Source organism: Rhinolophus ferrumequinum, chromosome 11 (assembly GCF_004115265.2).
Source record: "Rhinolophus ferrumequinum isolate MPI-CBG mRhiFer1 chromosome 11, mRhiFer1_v1.p, whole genome shotgun sequence".
In the NCBI taxonomy this organism is placed as follows: domain Eukaryota; kingdom Metazoa; phylum Chordata; class Mammalia; order Chiroptera; family Rhinolophidae; genus Rhinolophus; species Rhinolophus ferrumequinum.
The window spans coordinates 71,957,827-71,981,035 of record NC_046294.1 but is presented as its reverse complement, the minus strand read 5'-3'; the positions used below and the strand labels follow the sequence as shown (position 1 = coordinate 71,981,035).

Below are 23,209 nucleotides of genomic sequence, written 5' to 3'. Positions count from 1 at the left end.
ACTTCTTAAAACCAACTTGGCCCCGTTCCTCTCATTTCAATATGTCTCAAATCCACCGCTGACGCAAAGCCCCGGTCTCAAAATCATCACCAAAAATTTTCCCTGAACTTTGATTTTTATGGTTCTTGGTTTTGCTTTTTCTTTGGCTTCAATTCCTTCTTCCCTCCAGACAATAAATTATAGCTCTTTGCAACATCTTGGCATTCATTCTTATTTCTTCAGCTCAACTTCTCTCTCCTCAGTTTCTGATTCTGCATCATTTTCACTGATGAATGATGAATGGTGTCATGTTCTCTGTCTCTTCTATATTAGTACAGAGGGATCTTTTGTTGGAGTCTATTTATTTTCCCAACACTATGAAGATCTTCCAAAAAAAGTGTTTCATCTATTCATATTTCTTATTTCCTCTCTTCCCTCAGTCCAGGTAATACCCAAAATGCACTACTCCTGGTCAACAGTAGACTTAGGTAACATCCAATATTGCTTAGTTACCCACTTGGTCCATGTAGATACCAAGAGATGATCACTGAAACTTTTTGTTCTACCTTGGCTATCTCTGTATGCATTCTTAATAAAGGCTGCTATAAGAGTCTCAAAAATGATGGGACAGTGGGACAGAGTTTAGATAGTGTGTGTGAGTATTCCAGGGTATGGGATGTGAAGCCGCAAGCCTAGAAGTCAACTTTAATTTCATTTTCCCTCAACCACCACATCCAATTGACTTCATACTCAATCCACATCCCAAATCCTTGACTTCTTCTATTTTCGCTAATTCTACCTTAGTTCGAGCCACTATACAATAGCCTTCAAACTGGACTCTCTGGTTTTATTCTTGTTCCTCTCTATAGCCACTGCTGTAATCTTTTTAAAATATATAAATCATAACATGTCACTTGCCAACCCTTGAATGGCTTTCAACCATACTTAGATTAGAATTCAAACCCCTCACCTATAAAGCCCCAAACCTCATTTTGTACTTCTCTGCCTTTATTCACTAAGCCCCAGCTTTCTTTCTGTTCTCCCAACACACCAAACTTGGAAGTACATATCTGTACTTCCCCCCTGGTTTTTGCCTGGCTCCTTTTAAGGACTCAGCTAAACTGTTACCTTCTTAAGGAGGGCTTCCCTGACTAGTTATGCTAACGTACCCACACTGTTGTTCTCCACCACGTTGCTGTGGTTTCTCAGCAAAACATTTATTTCTCGTTGTTTCTTATGTGTATGTGTTTTCAATTGCACAAAATTTTGTTGAATGAATGAATGGTAAGTCCTACTCCTCCATTTTCTAGATGCAAGATAGGAAATACTGAGTGAGGAACAAGACTCTAAGAACTTTATTTCACTTTTTTTTTTTTGAACTTCCTCACAATAGCTATCTTATGTTTTGTCAATTTCTCTGTCATGATTGACAATTAAACTCTTTCTATAAAAAGTACTTTTGTTCTGGGGCAGCTAGGAAGAATGGCCGGGGGACTTGCAACCAACTTCATATGAAGGCTTGAAGAAACAACACCAAATGATGGGATAGGTGGCAGTAACTTTAAACAGGAAAGGAAGTTAGGCTGAATTTTTTAGCCTCTATAGAGAAGAAACAAAGAGTCAAAGTAGGAGCTGATAAGTAACCTGGGAATTAACAATAGAAAGGCCCACAGGGCTTCCCTGTGTTCACCCCCAAAGCCTCTGAACTCATATCTCACCTTCCTACTGTCCTCATAGAGCATGCAACATAATCTTGCCTAAAAATCATACTGAAAACTCACCGTCATCACCTCTCTCCCAACCAAATCCTTCAGACACAGCTCCCCACACCCTTTTTAAGAAGTCATTCCTTACAAACGTTTGTCTACCTAGAACTCTTTCTTCACTAACTTCCTTGTTTCAAGAGGAAAATCAAATTGTGTAGGAGTTCATGTTCTGTTTATTTTTGTTTGTTTATCCTTTACCATCACTTGTTTTTGTTTTGTTTTGTTTCGCTTGTTTTATTTTTACTTTTGCTCTTATCTTAATCTGAGAATTCTACATAGAACCGAACACACAATAGATAACCAATACATTTTTTTTTTGGATTAATTGAATAGATTCATACTATAGGGGAAGAAACAAGAAGTAAAAACTAAAAGGAGAGGGAAGGAGGTGCAAGAAAAACAGAGAATCTAAAATGTAGGGGAAAGGAAGCAGAGGAATGGAAGAGGGATTAGGAAGAAACCCAATAAGTCAGTTTCCGTTGTGAAGATTTCATCACAGTTTATAGCGTGTTGTCAATCTGCTAAAATGGAAGTTGACAGGAAATTGGCAGAAACAGGGAAATACCACAGACCAACTTACACTCTTCTGTTACCTCTTCCCACTGCCTTGCCTTATTTGCAGCTACCTCTCAGTCTCAAAGTCAGGCAGATTACGACTCATTCCTCATGCAAATATTGATTTACCAACAGACTGATTTCTATACAGCTAGAAGGTAATCATCTGTGGATCTCAAATCAGATGAGCCTTCCTCTATCACCTCTTTCTTTTTAAATGAATAAAAATTTCTGTGGGATATAAGTAAGTTTCAGTCATAACAGAAGCAGCGTCTGCTAGTCCTCTCTAGAAACCAATTCACTTTTAAAACACTCACTGGGGGGGGGGGGTCTGTCATTTTATGAGGCAGGTAGAGCTGTGTTATTCACTGCTATTTCCTAGCACCTAGCATAATGCCTGGTGCATGCCATGTGTTCAATAAATTTTGGGCTATTGATTGAATGAATGAATGAATGAATGAATGAATAAATGGTGGTTCCAACCTCTGGTTCACCCTCAGGTTATCCTAAGTCAGACACAGAGATATGAGAAATACAGGATGGATGAAAAAAGAACATCGTTAATGAAGAAGAGCACCAGAGTTTTGCTGTTCTGTTTATCTCCATCCAAAATTTATAGGAAATTCTTCCCACATAGGAAAGTGTGTTAGTCCCTCGGGTACAAAGATGAAGACATAGACCTGGTTCCAATGTATGCTTTCCCATTACCATATTTTAGCATCTATCATACTCTACTGTAACTATGTATATATCTGTCTTGCCACTAGTTTGGAAACTCTGAGGAAATTGTCCATCACATAGTAAGCACTCAATAAAGAGTTGGTATATCATCGAACGGAGATTGCAACCTCCTGGGGGGAAAGACATAATCAGCTGTATGAAATCAGGAGCCTTAGTTGTGAGAAAAGCTGACTCTTGCTGCTGTAGCAGAAAAGGAGTATATAGAGGATGATGTAGGTGATGTTGGATCTGCCGGCAGTTTCTGAAGGCGGGCTGGGATCGCGTCTCGTGAAGCCGAAGAATGGAAATACGGACCAGGGAGAGGCAAAAAGTTTTAAAAAGAGCATAGTTTATTAGAGGCAGAAGAGGTTGCAGCTCCCGAGCGGGAGGGGGTCCCGCATGGGGGGTGCCCCATGACTGAGGCAAAAGCTCTTACTTTTATATCTTCCCTTGCCTGCTTGGGGAAGGGGAGCTGTTTGAAGAAGGGAACTTGTTTGAAGAAGGGAACTGGTGCCTTCTAGTGAAATTCGTCTACCAGGTTTGTTCTGCTTGCCCATCCTGAAGGAATTAGCAAAATAACCCACTCTTATCTATCAGATCTGCTCCGTTTGTCAGGCCAAAATGAATTTTATGATTAACCTCAAGGCCTCGTTATATTATGTCCTGGAGCAAAGGAGAGATTTCAAAAGTTGAAGTTTTAGGATACGACTGTCTTTGTTTATTCCACCAGGGACCTCCCTGTCTACCTAGGGATATGCTAACTCTCCTATATCAAAGATATTGGGTAGCTCTCAGAATTGTTGGAAGGTGTAGAGAATCATGACTAAAGCTAAGCCTCAGGGATAATGCAAAAAAATAACACTATAGAACTTGTCCAGTGAGGAAACTGTCTTCATTGCAGCTCCCTACAAATGTCACTTTTGCATGAGCAACTCAGTCTTGCAACCACTGAGAAACTGCTGTTGCTGCTACTGCTGCCAACAAAGCCAGCCACCTCTGCTGCTATTTATATCAGCAAAACTGGTAGCTCCATACAGAGCCTCTTTCCACTGGTTGTCTACACCTGAATTTAAGTTTCACATGAATGAACCTGATTGGCAGAGCCTCAGTCACATTTTAGAGCCCAACTGCAAAGGAGTCTGGGGCTTTGAGTTCTAAATAAAGGAAAGCTATTCAAAAGATGATGGGTATCCATAAACATGATAGATGTCCACTGTCCTATAGCAATATGTGACAGGAGCTAAACCAGAGATATGCATTCAGACATAGTCTTTTGTTTCTATGGAACTTACATTCTTGTAGGAGAGACAAACAATAAACATGAATGAGCATAATGATGGACAGCACTAGATGCTACAAAGACAAATAAAGCTGTGAGGCAGGGTATTCAGGAAAGACCTTTCTGAGAAGATGAGCAGAGACTTAAATGAAGTGAGGGAGCAGCAAGCACAAAGTCTCTGGGATAGGAGCCGATTTGGCATTTCTAAAAAACTACAAGGAGGCTGGAACTGAGTAAGTGAAGGCAGAAAGAGGGTAGAAAATAATATTGAATGAGCAGCCAAGGACAGTGTCATGTAGGCCCTTGCAGGCCATGATTTGGGACTAGGAAAGGTGGCAGCGGAATGGCACGATCTGACTTATATTTTTAAAAGGGTCACACTGGCGGCTGTATAAAGAACAGATTAGAGGGGGAAAGGGTAGAAGCAGGCAGACCAACCTGATCAAAGCATGAGCAGAGGGATCAAAGCACTGAAATCTGCCCAGCTGATTAGGGAGAAAGTGACATAAGAGGGGAATCTTGAGAGATGAGTGCAAATTTCCCAGGAGAAGAGATCAGAAGGCATCTTGGACAAAGGCAAGAGCAGGAGCAAAGACATAGGGACATGGAAGGTCCTAGCATATTTGCAGAACTTTCAGTAGCCTTGTGAGGTTACAGAGAAGGATCTAGACACAAGGCTAGAAAAGTAGGGGATAACTAGACTGCCAAAGGCTTCCATGCTGTTCTTTAAACCTTTCATGTCACTGAAGTAAAATGTTGGGCAGTGATGGGGGCAGAGCCTGAATCAAAACTGGGACTAGATCTTCCCCCGGGGAGTCCAGACCTTTCATGGGAGTTTCTAAGAGGGCAGAAAGGACACAGTTCCTTGCCCTTTTCCCCACTCCTCAGATTAGAGAAAAAATGGCCAACCCACAGTTCTGTGCTATTATTATCAAAGCAAAGCTGGGCACACCCACTCACAACTTAGGTAGGGAAACCAGCAAAGAAGACCTCAGTGTGCCTCCATCAAGGTCAGTCCCAGGAGAAATTGTTAAGTAGACATCTTGTCTTCTATACTTTCTCATTTCTCTTCTGTAGTCATCTTATATTCCACTCCAGATTCCCGGGTAGATGTGCACTGACCATTAAAGGAAGATGTGGGTTGGTGAAGAGAATGGAAGAGGAGGAGGGCATTTCAGAAAGAGGGAAGAGTGAATGCAAATGCTAGGAACCAGAAAGCACTGCTGTCCTGGCCAGCCAAGGCAAGGCTGGAAAGACTGGTTGAGCCTGGATTGTGAAATGCTTGGACAATGGAGTAAGCAGTCATCTGAACAATTTTTTTATTTGTTTTTCAGCTGGACCATCTTATTGGGGAATGGGTTTATTGGGGAATAGTGTGTACTTCCGGGACTTTCCCAAGTCAAGTTGTTGTCCTTTCAATCTTCATTGTGGACGACACAGCTTAGCTCCAGGTCCAGTTGCCATTGTTAGTTGCAGGGGACGCAGCCTACCATCACTTGTGTGAGTCGAACCAGCAACCTTGTGGTTGAGAGCCCGTGCTCCAACCAACCGAGCTGAGCGGCAGCTCATTGACTTCATTCTAGTTGCAGAGGGCGCAGCTCTCTGGCCCATGTGGCAATCGAACCGGCAGCCCCGTTGCCCAGAACTCGCACTCTAACCAACTGAGCCACCCGTCCGCCCAGCAATTTATTTCTAAACCAAATTCCCTTATTAAATGGAGTAAACAAAAGCTAAATGTGCAGTGCTTGATTTTTGCCCACGGTGGATGCCTAGAAGTGTTTGCAGGTTTGGTTGAATCAACAGACGGAAGTCTGTATGTTTGGGACAGATTGCCCGAGTTAATCTCTATGAGATGTCATCTCCATATTGACACTTAACCGAGATCAGAAACATATTTTTGGGAATTTAACTGCAATATCGCTTTTATGTCATAAAATATGGATCAGATGTGAAAGATCTGCACCGTTTAGAGCTGTGCAGGTGGGAGATTCACTGTAGTTTTAAGTGCCCTGGATCCTTTTGTTCCACCTCAGCTGAGCGTTTGTCACCCCACAATTTTTGTATTTCTCTGTATTTCTTTGTATTTCTCCTGAATCAGCCACGGGTCGCTGCAGATCTCTTCAGCATTCTTAGCAGAAGGCTTGAGTAGCATTGCAAGTCAAGACAGGTGAGTAGAATTGGATCCAAGGGCTTAAGAGGGACTTAGCCAAAAACTATTCAGAACAGGTTATTCCATCTGAACTGGGACAGCAGACACCAAGGAGAGAAGGGACCAGGTTAGATTTGTGCAACTTCAGCCTTGGTGACTATATTTGCTTGTGAAACGCTACCACCTCTTCTGTTCCCTCCATCCCTACCCGCTCCACTAATCTCTTTCTGCATAAAATGTATCTTTATCCATAGATGCAGGATACCAGTGGAAGAGGATGAGGAACAACTTGGGGTACAGAGATTCTAGATGTTTTACTTACGAACTTAAAAAATGAATTTGTCGATCATCACCACCCCGCCCCCACTTAGGCTGGGTCACTCCAAAGGGAAGCGCTGATGGCCCAAGACCCCCTAGAAAGAATGCCACCACTCTGAGTTTCTCTCCTTCACCTCCCCGTTTTGCTGCCCTCGCCGGCAACTTTCCCCTCTCACGCTGAGCTGCACGCACTCCCGAATCCCCCCTCCTAAAGCTCCTCTTCAAAGACATCCTTCCGGGCCCAGCAAAGCCCAGCGTGCAGTGTCCGGAGAGGCACTGGTGCTCGCTTTTATCCGAGAGAAAAAAAACTGCCATTTCCGAAAAGAAAGGAAACTGCTCGAGCGTTCTGGGCTCGCAGGCGCGCCTCGGAGGGGGAGGAGGGAAGCAGAGTCACGGCGCCAAGAATCGCAAGCCCCGCCCCCGCGTGCCGGCCTCGCCCCGTCCTGCCACCACGGCTCGGTGCGCGACGCTAGCTCCTGGCCCGGCACCCGCGCCCTATTTGGTCATTGGGGGCAGGTGGCTGGAGGGGAGGCGTGAGCGGCGGAGGGGACTCCCAGCGGGTTTGGGTGCGCTGAAGGGCTGCTTTCGCTGGCGCAACCGTCACCACGGTTGGAGACCCACGAGGCCGCCGCATCCTGCGCTCAGAACAATGGGACTCGGCGCGCGAGGTGGCTTGGCCTTTTTCATCGTGGGGGCGCTGCTGGTGCTAGCGCTGCTGAAGGTCGCAGTGGACAGTGAAGACTCCGGGGGTAAGTGGCCGCGAGAGTCGCCAACCCCTGTTTCGGGAGAAAGCGCGCTACCCAGCGGGAGTTTCCAAGTGGGGATCTGGTTGGGAGGAAAGTTCTGCGTGTCTTAGGCCGAACGCAGGGGGCCAACCTGAAGGTGACTAGATGGGGTTAGGGGAAACTGAGGCTCCTGCTGGTCTCCCACCTGCCCGGGAGCCGCCTGCAGAGGAAATTGTCGGGTCGTTCCGCTCAGTTTTTCCGCACGCGGCGCTCGCAGGCCTGGAGGAGTGCGTCTAACCTGTTGAGTTACCCGAAGGACGGGCCTTCAGCGGAGGGCTCAAGTTAGTGTTCCAGCCTTTCCCTGAAGTTGATGTTTTCTGGGAGGTTAGTTTACCTAAAGCTTCCTTTTGTAAACAAGATGAGGTGGATTGAAAAATTTGTCTACCGATTCCTGCAGAAATATGTCTACTAGTTCTTTGGGGAATCTTTCAGGAGTTTCCCCGGAGTTTTATCGTCCAATTGTGTAGCATCAAACAAATTATTTATACTCTTAATGTGCCCAGATGCTTCAAGTGAAGACTTCCGGGCTAATGTAGCTGGTTGGGAGCTTTTGGGACGCGCGCCCTGCCCTCCCTGCGCAGGTGAGGTTTATGCCGCGTGGAAGGGCGCCTCCTGGCCCCTGGTGTGTGTGCCTTAAACCCGCCCAGGCGCGCATCAGCTGTGCAGCCGGAAGATCACAGCTGACAATCGTCAGGAGCCCACGACGTCGTCAAAGTCATAACAAAGTGATTTTGACATTCATCTTCTTGAGGGAAGGGGGTTTCCAGTTAGGCCCTTGAGCCTTTGGGGACTTTTTAAAAAGTTCTTTTTGAATAAGGGAAGGAAGCTGGGAATTGTTTAAATTCCATTTTCTCTCTGTGAACTATTACAGAAGTCGGGTCACTGGGTAGTAAACTAGGATAAGATTCTGTAAATGATTCAGGTTTTTCATAGATTTAAATTCTATCCAACTGCTGTGTATTTAGCCTTAGATTCGTTTTATCCAGCAAGTGAGAAAGAAAGAGCCTTTTGCAAAACCACATGGTTCAGGCACACCTGCTTTTTACCAGAATAATCTGGGTGAGACAATAACAATTTTTGTTTGTTTTGCTGAATGAATGTTTTTGTTTGTTTTGCTAAATTGTGCATGTGACAAACTGGCTTTGCAGATCCAATTTTGAGATCATTTAAGAAAAGGAGGATCAGTAAATCATGTCCATCATATTTTCAATATTATGCAATGTTTTACTGTAAAAGTGAACAATCTGGAATGACACAATACTGGGGGTGCCAAAAAATGTATACACGTGACTTGTATTCATCCTTTGTTATCTGCATATATTGAGTATTACAATTTTAATACAGTTTTTTCCTTTCTTAAAATGTGTATACATTTTTTTGCACCCTCTGTATATCTTAGTGCTAATTTCATACCAATATTTATGGGGAGAGGTCTCCATTTTTTTGTTACTTTGTGAAAATAAACCTTTTTGTTTCTCTGATGAATTACTGATTAGAGAAACTGAGCGTCCTTGCTTTTCTTTCTTTTGCCCTTCTAACACACTTTTTTTTTTGGCCCTATTTTAATACTTATCGTTTGACTGTTCTGTTTATTAATGTCTCACCATAGGTTAGTGCTGTTTAAAAACTTGGAATGAATGCTCTACTATAAAAAAGCCTTTATTTCATGAACTAGTATAACCAACATAAGCGGGAATCCATTTCTACAGACTATAACGTCACCTTCAAACTAGTGTAAAAAAAGAAGGTTCTATAGAGGATTTCTCAAAAAAGCATGTAAATGTCCTAGTCTTCATGTACAGTGTGTAACCTGTGTAAAGTGTCATTATGAAGTGCAGTGATTTTTAACAGTATGATTTTTAACAATCATCCTAGAGCTTATATACTCATAGCTAATTTTCACTAGGCACTTTTCCTGTGTACCCCACAATATGCTAATTGAGGTCCATACCATATCCCATAGGATCCTCACAGTATTGTCCCCATTTTATGAGGAAACTGAGGCTTGGAAATTACCCAACTTATTCAAAGTAAAACAGCTGATACATGTTTGATTTCAGAGACCAGAATCCAAACTCTTAATTCACCATTTTGCCACTAAGCTACATTAGATGATGCTAGCCTTTCTAGTAGATAATGCTTAAGTCCACAATACTACCATTGTCCAGAATATTGTGGGAGAAGATAAAAAACATTATTGAAATTCTTTAAAAAAATATCCTTCACAGTCTGTTGCATAGTTTTGTAAATATCCTCGGTTGGAGGAGAAGGAGACTATGTACAAGTCAGCAAACCAGCAAACAGGATAGATTGTGGTACTGCAATAGGAGACATAAGAGAGAAGAGAAGGGGGAGGCTGTTATATAGGACTCTTGGTGGCAAGTGACAGAAACCCATCTTTGGGGCAAGAAGAGGCTTTATTGACTCTTGAACCAAAAAGTGCTAGGATTAAGGTGGCTTCAGAAATGCCGTATTCAAGAGTTCATATAGGTTGCCAGGAGATGGTCATTTCTGGCTCTTTTGATTACATCTGTCAAAACTCAGGCAAGCCACAATTAAACTGTTCTCAGACTGGTTGCGGGTGGGGAGAATATGACATGCCACATTACAGGAACTTTCTAAAGTGAGTCCCAGGCTTCCAAAACCACCATAATGAGTACCCAATTAGGAAATGAAATTACTCCTAAGTGAGTCTGTGCCACTTCATGAATTTAACTTCCTTTTTTTTTTCCACTCAGTGCATTATACAGTTGAATACTTGGTCTTTCTGTCAAGTAAAGCAACGAACTCTGTGTACTTAGGGTTGTCCATGACATTCTTTGTCTCTTAGGATACAAAAACAGTGCCTGCCCACAGCAGGTGCTTAATTAGTATTGAAAAAAGAAGAAAAGTTAGTAAAGCTAGAAAGATTCTGTCTTCTTTCTCAAGCAAAAAATGAAAAATAATAAAAGATTGGTTGCCAGGAAGTCATGCCTCATAAGAGTGACAACAGAAGAGAGATATAAAAACAGAAGACTCTTGCAGTAGTCCAAGCAAAAGATAATGGTGCATGGTGTGGAGATAAATACACGGATTCTAGATTATTGTGGGGTGGGGGTGGAATTGAAATCACTTGCTAATGGATTGGATGGTGGAGTGAGGAAGAGGAGGAATCAAAGAATGACCTCTTGGTTTGGGGGTTGAAAAACTGGTAATGGAACAACTGGGAAGACTGGGGGAGAAGCAGGTTTATAGTAGAAAATCAACAGTTCCATTTTGGCACTCTCGTGTATGGGCTTTGGAATCAAACAGCCTGGTGCAGATCCAGACTTTTCCACTTACTAGCTGGGTGGCCTTCTCTGGGAGCTCAGTTCCTGTCACTGCAAAACAGTATTCCTGTCTCAGAATTGCTGGGAAGGTTAGATGACCTAATGCAAGTTACATGCTCCCCAGGAGGCCTGGCACGTACTAAGCTCTTCATAATATTGGCATTTATTTGATACCTACTGCTAAATAGTATAGTCTGCTGACCTTGATCTTTTTCAAGTTTAATCTTTACATCGGATCCTTTTGTGATAAATGGATTATAGTTCCATCAAGAGGAAGAAATTTGCACATGCAGTAAAGATAGATCCCTCAAAGTTGTTATTGCTTACTTTTTGTACTCTGAGGTGTGTGTATGTTTTGTTTTGTTTTTGTTTTTACGGTGAGAGAGGGCTATCTTTGTGAAAAGTACATGATAATACACTTGTTCTCTTCTCATGTGGTATATGTTTTTAATCTTCCATTATGCAAGGACCCAAGGTAGATAAACCAACTGAGAAATTGCTTAACCGGGGCATAGAATTCATCTAAACCTTTTCCAGAACTTAAGGTACTAATTAAAATTAAGAGGCATACTGAGAAGGCTTGCAATTAAAAGTAAATTCATCTTCTCCCCATTCTATGAAGTTCATCTTTCCATTGTGGGAAGTTAGGGGTGTTGGTACAAGACCTAGGGGCCCTCCCGTGATGGTCCACTCACTCCACTCAGAAGAGCAGAGTTATAGTAGCAGAAATCAGTTTCTCTCTCACCAAGCACTGTGTCCTCGTGGGGGTGAATGAAAACTTTGGCCCAAGCTATTGTGTAAATTGCCAGTGACTGGCACATAGTAAATACTGTGTGTTTGTCTTGAAAAAAACAGTAATGCAGTTCCAGATTTACTGACAGTTTTGTGTGTTGTTGTTTTTTTAATTATTAGTTTCAGGTGTACAAAACAATGTAATAGACATTTACACCCCTTACAAAGTGATAACCCCCCTCCCCCCATCTACCACCCCTCTGACATCGCACACAGCCATTACATTTCCACTGCCTCTATTCCTTATGCTGTACTACACTTCCTGTGACTATATATATACATTAAATTATAGTTGACATTCAGTATTATTCAGCTTCAGGTGTACAGTGTAGTGATCAGGCATCTGCACCATCCCTGAAGTGGTCTCCCTAATAAGACAAGTGTCCAGCAGATACCCTATAAAATCTTGACAGCATTATTGATTATATTCCACAAACTGTCTTTCGTATCCCCATGGCAATCTTGTGATTACCGACTGTGCTTTCTAATCCCCCACCTTCTCCCTCATCCCCAACCCCTCTCATCTAGCAACCCTCAGTTTTTCGTCTATATCTCTGAAACGGTTTCTGATTAGTTTGTTCATTTGTTCTACTCTTTAGATTCCACATATAAGTGAGGTCATGTGGTATTTGGGCAGTTTTATGTTTCATAGCAACAGTGGCAAAAGTAGAGCTTCCTGTGGAATAATCTACCCTCCCCCATATCACCACCACAATATGTTGCCAGAGTTCTTAGTTAAATATTAAATGTGCTTTAATCACAGGGTATTTCTTTATTTTTATAGGATCCTCAAGCAGAAATCCTTCCATACTACTTGAAAACCCCTCTACTGAAACAACAGGTGAGTTTAAAAAGGTTGAAGAAACGGATTTTCATCTGTCTAGGATACATAAAGTAATATCAGCCAGGAAAGTACATGAAAGCTGTATACTGCCCTGTTTTAACCATCAGTTATTCATCCATGAATCCCTAAAGCCTTCCTCAAGGGCTGCCATCAATGAATGGTAATCCACTGGATGGACAGCCTTTCTTAGTCTAGCAAAGATGTGAATACAGTCTAAAACTGAAAGCATATTAGAAGTTCATACTGAGTTTTGAAGCACGTTTTTAGGTGTAATGGTCTTGCACTCTACCTATAGATATGAAATATGAATACGTAAGTCTGCTGGTGAAACAAGTCACATCAAGCTGGTCAGCCGTGGCAGCCTTAATTTGCCTTGGCAGACTCTAAGTAGACCCTGCTTACATTTCAATAGTCAGTCAGACTTCAACCCCACCATATTGCTTTCTGAGACACTTTCCCTGTGCTTTTAGTTTGGAAGAAATAGATTTCGTACTTGGAATTCTGAGTTTAGTAGCTTGGAAAGATATGGGAACCAGATTGATGTCATAAATATCAGTAGTAAACCATTAGAGCATATTTCTTGTAAACAATATTTAGGTTATGTTCTTACTGTCTTTATTTTTCAGAGTTGACTGGTTGGAATGATGATTTTAAAATACATAAACAAGATTTAAATATAAATATATATTATGTATATATACATATAAAGGGTACATATATATATACACCCTTTATATACACACACACACATATAGAGGATACCAAAAAATGTATACACATTTTAAGAAAGGAAAACTGTATTACAATTGTAATACTAAATATATACCAATAACAACAGATGAATACAAGTCACGTTTGATTCCTGCATTTACAAGAGGTGCTCAAAGAGGTTACTATCGGCATCCAGATACTTCTGATTATGGAGAACTGCTTTGAGCATAGGTAACATCTCTTAAAATGTGTATGAGTATACATTTTTTTGGCACCCCCGGTAGATGGGAATGTGGTAGAGAGTAACCTTGAAGGGCTGCTTCTGATTGGGTGGGCAGGGAGGACCTCTCTGAGGTGGGGTCATCTGAGCTGAGACCTGACTGACAGGATACAGCCCTACAGATACCGGAGGGAAAAGCATTCCAGGCAGAGGCATAATTGATGCAGGTACCCTGAAAGTGAGCCTCTTGTGTCCAAGGAACACAGGCAGGTCGCTGTGGCTGGCACGCAATGGTGGGTCCAGACTTCAGTTACATTATTATATATACATAAAGGAAATTAGGAAACAAATACAGTATTTAAGATCTAAAAGTTATGTTTTGAGACATCAAAAACATAGTAGAGCAGGCTCTAGAAGAGGAGGTCGGAAACGTGGATTCTGGCAACTTCATTAATCACTGTGACCCTGCATGTTCTCTGTATCCCCAAGACAGCAGTACAATAATATAATGGAACGGCCCTGCTGTTTTCTTTCCTGAAGTTCGCCTCTATCCTGAAGTCGTAATTAGGAGCCCAACAAAATGCTTCCAATTCCGACCAAGAACTGCTGCTGTACTTTATTGTGATGTGAACTATAAACAAGAACATTTAACGTTTTAAGTCATTTTAAGGGTTAGAGATAGGAGGCTGAGTCACCAGCCTGTTGTATGAGTTCTGGGAAAACCCAGAAAATTGTGAATGTTGGCTTCGTTTTGTGGAGGCGGGTGGGAAGAGGAGGTCGTGATGAATGGAGAGATAAACAGTGGGGGAAGTATGTGAACTGAGAAAACATGCAAAAGTCCCAGAAACTCCTGAGAAATATAAAACAGCAACAGAAATAAGAGAAAAATTAAAGACTGAAGCATTTTTTAAGTACGTTTTTTGTTTTCAAAACCAGGTAAAACAAAAGATGTATAGAAGATAAAATGTAGCCGCCCCCACCTACCCCCGGAAAAGTAGGCCTAGGGCAGAAAAGCCAGCTACCTGACTCTTGGTTCCTCTTGTCTTTCTATAAAACCTGTGAAGGGTCCAGCACACATTGGGGATACAGTGGGTCCTGGTTGAATCTGAATTCTAGTGTGAATAGGAGAGTGCACTCAACTGGGATTGACTAGATGACACTTCTTTTTGTTATCTTTTCCGCTAAATACTCCCTTTCCACAGAAAGCTGGCAGGCTAGCTCTGGACTCTCATGACTTCTTTGAAACTAAAATTCAGACTTACCTCATCATGATGAGTAGTAACTGAGTAAAGATTTCTCAAGAGTCACTCTCCCTCATGTATAAAGTTCTTAGGAAGAGGCTTTGTCTGAGGTACTGATTGTCGTTAAATAGTAATTAATATCAGACATTAACTCTTTGGCTCTTCATCATTTTGCTTGTCACTCTTTTTTTCTTAATATGCAGTTTTGTTTAAAATTTATTGTAGAATAAAACCACATGATAAAAAAGTCTAAACATTATGTACGTGAAAATAGTAAAATGCACAATACCAGTCTTCCTTTCTTTATTGAGCCCCATGCAGTCCTTTTCCCCAATGTACTTCAACAGTTAAAAGCCAGACTCATTATTTCCACCTGAAGATCTGCTGTTGTATTTCTTATCTCACCTCACTTGTAACTACTACTCATACAGTGTCTCAGGCCAGAAATGGTTACCAGTTTCACATGCATCCTTCCCCAGCATAATCCATATATAGTATATATGCTTTTTATTATCGTAAGTGGATAACGCTCAGCACCCTGTTCTCTGCCTACTTGGTCTCACTTACACCTCATCCTTCGTAATGGCTGCCTGGTATTCCATGGTACGGACGCAGCATAACTCATTCACCCAGTTCCCTATTCGTGGACATTCAGGTTATTTGCAGTCTGCTATTTCAAGCCATGCTGCAGTGAGCATCCTTCCTGGTCAGTTTCGGAATGCTTCTGCCAGGGCACCTGTGGTGCTTTTTCTAATGGTGAAATTGCTGAGTCAACGGTGTATGCTTGTTAATTGGTGATGCATTGCTAAATTTTCTGCCAAGAAAATTATACCATTTTATTCCCATTGTCAGTATTAAAGGTACCTGTTTCCTACAACCGCGACAGCACTGGGAAATACCAAACATTTTAATATTTGCCAGTCTGAGATCTGAGTAATAAAGTCTCACTGTTTGGCATTACATTTCTTTAATTATGAGTGGAGAATATTTTCATACTGATTTTGGAGATATTTTGTTCTTTTTTAAAACAGTTTTATTGAGATATAATTAGGATATCATACAATTAATTCCTGTCAGCTGTACAGTTCAGTCCCAGAAACTCTTGAGAAATACAAAACAGCAACAGAAATAAGAGAAAAATTAAAGACTGAAACATTTTTAAAATACATTTTTGTTTTCAAAACCAGGTAAACACATTTTAAGAAAAGACATATTCACAGATATGTATAACCAGTCAATTTTAGGACATTGTCATCACCTCAAAAAGAAACCCAGTGCCCTTTAGCTATCATTGCCTTATCTACTACCCACCTCCACCACTTAGCAACCACTAATGTACTTTCTGTCTCTAGATTTCCTTATTATGGACTTTCCTATAAATGGAGTCATGTAGTGTGTTGTCTTTTGTGACTGGCTTCTTTCACTTAATATGTTTTCAAGGTTTGTCCAAGTTGTAGCATGTATTAGTATTTCATTTCCTTTTATGGCTGAATAATACTCCATTGTGTTTCTATGCGCCATTTTGGTTATCCATTCATCACTGAAGGGCATTTGGGTTGTTTCTACCTCTTGGCTATTATAAGTAATGCTGCTAATAAACATTTATGTGGACATGTTTTCATTTTTCTTGGGTATATACCTAGGAGTGGAATTGCTGGCTCATGTGGTAACTCTATGCTTAATGAACTGCCAGACTGTTGGCTGCACTGTTTTACATTCCTTCAGAAGGGTCTGAGGATTCTAATTTTTCCACATCCTCATCTACATTTGTTATTATATAACGTTTTTATTCTAGCCACCCTAGTGGGTGTATCTCATTGTGGTTTTGATTTACATTTGTTTGATGAGTAAAGATGTGCTTTTTTGATGAGTTCTTTCATATGCTTATTGGTCATTTGTATGTTTTCTTTTGAGAAATGTCTATTCAAGTCCTTTGCCCATTTTTTAATTAGGTTTCTCATTTACTAGCTTATCATTTTGTTAGCTTTTTATTCATTTCTTTTCTGATTATAAAAATAGTGTATAGTTTTTATGGCAATTTTGGAAACTATAGCAAACTATAGCAAAGTCTTTTTTTAATCATTATTCAGATTACTTACACGAAGTTTTTTTAGTTTTTTTAAGCTCAAACTTAACTACATAAGTGCAGTTTCTTAAAATGAGAACTAACCTTCTATTACAAAACATTTCACTATGGTTACATCTTATGACATGAAAACGACTAGTTGAAAAGTGACAATTTTAGTTTATTACCTAACCAGTAAGAACTGGTTTGACTGCTTTTTTTTTGCTTTTTTTTTGCCTCCACAATGAATTTGATTCACTAGTTTTAGTGTGCATTGCTTTGTTGTATTTTGGGAACGATAAAAAGGGAAAATTTGCATTGCTATTAAGTAAATTTGGACAAGTTACTTACCCTCTCTGTACCCTAGTTCCCTCTGTAAAATTGAGCTGATGAAGTAATATAGCCATCTCGTAGGATAGAACATGTAAAGCACCTGACTTTAAAAGAGCCCCTGGCACAAGTAAAAATTAAATGTGTTTTTCTTTGCACTCCGGCCACAGTGACCCTTTTTTTTCCAATTACTCTCATGCTATTTTTTTTTTTAAGATTTTTATTAAAATATAGCTAACATATAATATTATATTAGTTTTAGGTATACATCATAGTTATTCAACATTTATATACCCAAAGAAATGATCACCATGATAAGTCCAGCAACTATCTGACACCACACCATGCTAACACAATACTACTGACTATATTCTCTATGCTGTATGTTACATCCTCATGACTTATTTGTTTTATATCTGGAATTTTGGACTTTTTATTCCCCTTCCCTTTTTTCCCCTCCTTTTTAATTTTTCAACTACGGTTGACATTCAGTATTATATTTCAGGTGTACGACATAGTGGTTAGACATCTATATAATTTAAGAAGCAATTGCTCTGACCAGTCCAGTACCCACCTGGCACTGTACATAGTTATTACCACATTACTGAATATATCCCCTATGCTTTAGTTTGCATCACGGTGGCTATTTTGTAACTGCCAATTTGTACTTCTTAATCCCTTCACTTTTTTAACCCTGCCTTTAACCCCCCTTCTAGTCAATTACCCTGATAAATCTAGTACCCATCTGACATGATACATACTTATTACAGTATTATTGACTATACTCCCTATGCTATCCCCTACATCCCCATTACTACTGTGTAGCAACCAATTTGTACTTCTTAATCCCTTCCCCCTTTTCACTCACCCCTCCAAACCCCCTCCCGTCTGGCAACCATCAAAATGTTCTGTGAGTTTTTCTGTTTTGTTTATTTAGTTCTTTAGATTCCACGTGTAAGCAAAATCACATTGCACCTGTTTTTCTCTGTCTGACATACTCCACTCAACACAGGCTCATCTAAGCTGCTGCAGAAGGGAAGAACTCATATATGTGTTCACCTGTTCTTTATCCACTCACCCATCAATGGACACCCAGGTTGCCTTCATATCTTGGCCTTTATAAACAGTTCTGCAGTAAACATATGGATGCACACGTCCCCTCGAAATATCATTTGGGTTTCTTCAGATAAATACCCAGAAGTAGGATTACTGGGACCTTCTTTGTCTCTCGTTATAGCCTTTGTTTTAAAATCATTTTGTCTGGTATAAGTATTGTTACCCCAGCTTTTTTTTTGTCATTTCCATTTCCATGAAAGATCTTTTTCCATCCCTTTACTTTCAGTCTTTGTCTTTCAATCTGAAGTGAGTCTCTTATAGGCAGCATATGTATGGGTCTTGTTTTTTTTTTTTCATCCATTCAGCCACCCTATCTTTTGATTGAAGCATTTAATCCATTTACATTTAAAGTAATTGTTGATAGATACGGAGTTATTGTCATTTTGTTATTCATATTTTTTATCTTTTTTTCATCTTAAAGAAGTCTCTCTAGCTTTCCTTGTAATACTGGCTTGGCGGTGATGAACCCCTTTAGCTTTTTCTTGTCTGGGAAGCTCTTTATCTGTCCTTCGGTTCTAAATGGTAGCTTTGGTGGGTAGAGTAATCTTGGTTGTAGGTTCTTGCTTTTTATCACTTTGAGAATTTCATGTCACTCCCTTCTGTCCTGCAAAGTTTCTGTTGAAAAATCTGCTTATAGTCTTATGGGAGCTCCCTTGTGCATAACTAACTGCTTTTCTCTTGCTGCTTTTAAGATTCTTTGTATTTAACCTTTGGCATTTTAATTATGATGTGTCTTGGTGTGGGCCTCTTTTGTTTGGAACTCTCTGCACTTCTGAGTACGTCTATTTTCTTCCATCAGGTTAGGGAAGTTTTCTGTCAGTTTTTCAAATAGGTTTTCAATTCTTTGTTCTCTCTCTCCTTCTGGAACCCCTATGATGTGAATGCTGGTACACTTGATATTGTCCCAGAGGCCCCTTAAACTATCCTCATGTTTTTAGATTTTTTTTTTTTCCTTTTGGCTGTTCTGTGTTTTTTTCCTTTTGGCTGTTCTCAATCGCTGATTCAGTCCTCTGCTTTATCTAATCTACTATTGATTCCCTTTAATGTATTCTTTATTTCAGTTATTGTATTCTTTATTTCTGTTGGGTTCCTTTTTTAAGTTTTCTATCTCTATTTTTATGTTTTCTATCTCTTTGTTGAAGTTCTCCCTGAGGTGATTGAGCATCCTCATAACCAGTGTTTGGAACTCTGCATCTGGTAGATTGCCTTCATTAGTTTAGTTCTTTACCTGGAGCTTTGTTCTTTTATTTGGGACATAGTACTTTGTCTCCCCATTTTGGCTGCCTCCCTATGTTTGTTTCTATGTATTAGGTAGGGCTGCTGTGCCTTCCAGTCTTAGTAGAGTGATCTTAGTAGTAGTAGGTGTCCTGTGGGGCCTAGTGGTGCAGTCTCCTTGGTCACCTTTGCTGGGTGCTGCATGTGTGTCCCTTGTGTGGGTTGTGTGTGCCCTCCTGTTGTAGTTGAGCCTTTGTTGCTGTTTGCACGTCAATAGGGGGATTGACCCTCAGGCTGATTGGCTGGGAGAACTCTCCACGATTACAGAGGAGGAGCTGTTGTGCAAGAGTGATCCTACAGAGCAGGATTCATTTTATCAGAGCTCTGGTGCCTGCCCAGTCTGTGCTGGGTGTGTCATCCTTGGAAGTGGCTGGGTGATGCTACGGCTCATTCTGAAGCTGGCCACGGGGCATGTCAGCCTCAGGGCCTCCTAGAAGGGGCCCTGTCACAGGCCAAGTTCAGCCATAGTCTGTGCCCTGCTCGGGGCCACCTGGTATGAGCCACAGATGGATGGCTGTGCCCACGCTGCTGCTGCCCACGCTGTGCTTGGAAGTGCATCAAGAGGCCAAGTCAGGATCCGAGGCTGTCTGTCGCTAGTGCTGGGTGTAGGGCCTCTCAGCCAGAGGTACAGGATATGCTGAAGCCAAATGCTGCTTGTTTGAGTTTTGTGAACCTTTCAGAGACTTTAGGAAAGACCATGGCATCAGCCAAGACAGGCTGTTTGTATAGAAAAGCCACTGGAAGCAGCTTGCGTGTACCTGAGAGTGGGTGGGGCAGGGTCTCAGGGAGTCATCAGGGTGGGGCAAATGAATGGTGTTAGATTGATGGAGACTCAGATATGGCAGCTGCCTGCATCTGCATGCTGGGAGGGGAGGGAAGTCAACAAAGAAACAATGGCTTCCAGCAGCTCCTCCATCTGGGAGAAAGCTTCCCCTCCAGCCCTTGCTCTGAATCCAGACAATTCAGTCCGTCACTGTATGTCCCTGGTGCCTTTTGAGCTGCTGCCCCAGCACTGGAGCGCAGAGCCAGTGAGTCTGTCAGTGAGTAAGTCTGTGTGTGGGCCTTTTAGGAGGGCTTACTGAGACTCCGGCAGCCCTCATCTCACTCAGCTACAATGTGGTCTGTCTTAGGCTCTGTGATGCAGGGAGTGCTTTAGCCTTACCCCCATGTTCTAGTATTCTCTCAGTAGTGTCTTGTCCGTGAATACTTGTTAGTTGATCTTGTGGGGGATCAAAGTCAGGAATGTCCTAAATCAACACCTTGTTGACATTACGCTCAGTAATTTCTTAATATATGCAAATATGCAGCCACTGCTCTTTGAATTATTTTTCATCAACATGTACAGGCATACCTCAGAGATACAAGTATTGAGAGTTCAGTTCCAGACCACCACAAAACAGCAATTCACGAATTTTTTGGTTTCCCAGTACATATAAAAATCATGTTTATACGTAGTCTATTAAGTGTGCAGTAGCATTGTCTATAAAGAAAGTACATATCCTAATTTAAAAAATACTTCATTGCTAAAAAATGCTAACCATCATCCGAACCTTTAACAAATCATAATCTTTTTGCTGGTAGAGGGTCTTGCTACAATGGTGATGGCTGCTGACTGATTACGGTGCTGGTTGCTGAAAGTTGGGGTGGCAGTTTCTTAAAATGAGACAACAATGAGGTTTGCCACATTGGTTGACTCTTGGTTTCACGAATGATTTCTCTGTGGCTTGCAATGCTATTTCATAGTGTTTTACTCACACTAGAACATCTTTCAGAACTGGAGTCAGTCGTCTAAAACCCTGCCATTGCTTTATCAACTTAAGTTTATGTAATATTCTAAATCCTTGTCATTTTGACATTCTTCACAGCATCTTCACCAGGAGTAGATTCTATCTCAAGAAATGACTTTCTTTGCTCATCCAAAAGAGGTGTTAACCAAAGAATAGGTTTAGGCCATAATAACGAACAAAAAGCATTTGAGCAAAAAGGATTGCAGTCCAGGAGATGTAGATTCAGGTAGCAACCCAAAATGAACTCCAAAGAACAAAGAAAGGCTGGGTTTATAAAGGCAAAAACCACAAGTGCAGTTCCTGTTTAGGTTCTCTATGCAAATGAAGGATGCTGGCTGGCAAGGTTAACAAGGATTGGTGAGTTCCAACATAAAAGGGAGGCAAATACTATCAGGAGACAGTGAAGTCCATATATGTCCATGCGGCAGTTGTTCCAGGATGTTTATGGCTTGGCCTTGAGCAGAGTTTAGGAACAGGTTAGCAACTTAGTAACAGCTCCGGAATGAGAGGTGCATTGGCCCCATTTCCTCAGTGTTCTTCCAACTCCATTTTAAGTGACTCTGTCCGCAATGCTTATTCTGTTTTCTCCATTATGGGAAACAGCTCCTCATCAAAGTTTTATCCTGGTGAGATTGGAGCAGTTCAGTCACATCTTCGGGTTCCACTTCTAATTCTACTTCTCTTGCTATTTCTACCACATCTGCAGTTACTCCTTCTAGTCTGAACCCCTCCAAGTCACCCATGAGTGTTGGAATCAACTTCTTTCAGACTCCTGTTAATGTTGATATTTTGACATCACCCATAAATAACAGATGTTCTGTTGACCAAAAGTTTATTTGGGGTCTTGTAGGAATGGAATCTGGGAGATGCAGATTCAGGTAGCAACTCAAACCACTAAAGAAGGAACAAAGAAAGGTAGGGTTTATAAAGGCATAAACCACAAGGTTTGTAACAAGGGAAACTTTTCCTGTTGGCTGTCTAACATGGTGTGATGAGTAATTAAAAAGGATTGGTTAGGTCCAGGTGGTGAGGTTCTGAAGTAAGCAGGTTCTAGGATGTGCCTCTATGGCAAGCGTGAAAAGTCCAAGAGTTCAAGCCTCATTTAGGTCCCCTATGCAAATGAAAGATACTGACTGGTGAACTAGATTGGCTCCTTTCAGGATGAAGAGTACAGATGGTCTCGTTGCCATGGTGAGGTTAAGGATGTGGTCTCACAGCTGATTCAGAAGTTCACAGGTGGGATAAGTGTAAGGCAACTTCTTCATGACCTCCTGGCTCTATTTTAGTTCCCTTGACATAAGTGACTCTGTCGTGACAATTTCCATTCGCAGTTCTTAATGGCATCTGGAATGGTGAATCCTTTCAAGAAGGTTTTCAATTTATGTTGCTCAGATCCATCAGAGGAATCACTGTCTGTGGCAGTTATAGCCTTATGAAGCGTATTTCTTAAATAACAAAGCATAAAAATCAAAATTACTCCTTGATCCATGGGCTACAGAATGGAAGTTGTGATGTTGTGATAGCAGACATGAAAACAAGTTAATCTCACTGTACATTTCCATCAGAGTTCTTGGGTGACCGTGTGTTTTGTCAGTGAGCAGTAGTATTTTGAAAGGAATCTTTTTTTTCTCAGCAGTAGGTCTCAACAGTGGGATTAAAATATTCAGTAAGCCAGGCTGTAAACAGATGTGTGGTCATCCTGGCTTTGTTCCATTTATAGAGCACAGACAGCGTAGATTTAGCATAATTCTTAAGGGCCCTAGGATTTATGGAAGGCCAAATGAGCATTAGCTTCAACTTAAAGTTACATTGGCCGCTAAACAGAGTCAGCCTGTGCTTTGAAGCTTTAAAGCTTCTCTCTTTGACTCTTCCTCTCTAGCTATGAAAGTCCTAGATGGCATTTTCTTCCAGTATAAGGCTGTTTCGTCTACATTGAATATCTGAATATTGTTTAGTGTAGCCACTTTCA

General features: G+C 41.2%; 1 protein-coding gene across 1 annotated transcript in view; it reads left to right on the top strand.

Annotated features, from left to right (window-relative positions):
* TMEM123 (transmembrane protein 123) overlaps positions 1-23,209 on the top strand; it is a 69,804-nt gene that overhangs the window by 14,897 nt on the left and 31,698 nt on the right. Inside the window, exons 2-6 of the mRNA XM_033118951.1 lie at positions 5,188-5,309; positions 6,398-6,466; positions 6,703-6,742; positions 6,981-7,515; positions 12,436-12,492. Of these exons, the coding sequence (XP_032974842.1) occupies positions 5,188-5,309; positions 6,398-6,466; positions 6,703-6,742; positions 6,981-7,515; positions 12,436-12,492 (823 nt within the window). The remainder of the gene's footprint in view (positions 1-5,187; positions 5,310-6,397; positions 6,467-6,702; positions 6,743-6,980; positions 7,516-12,435; positions 12,493-23,209) is intronic.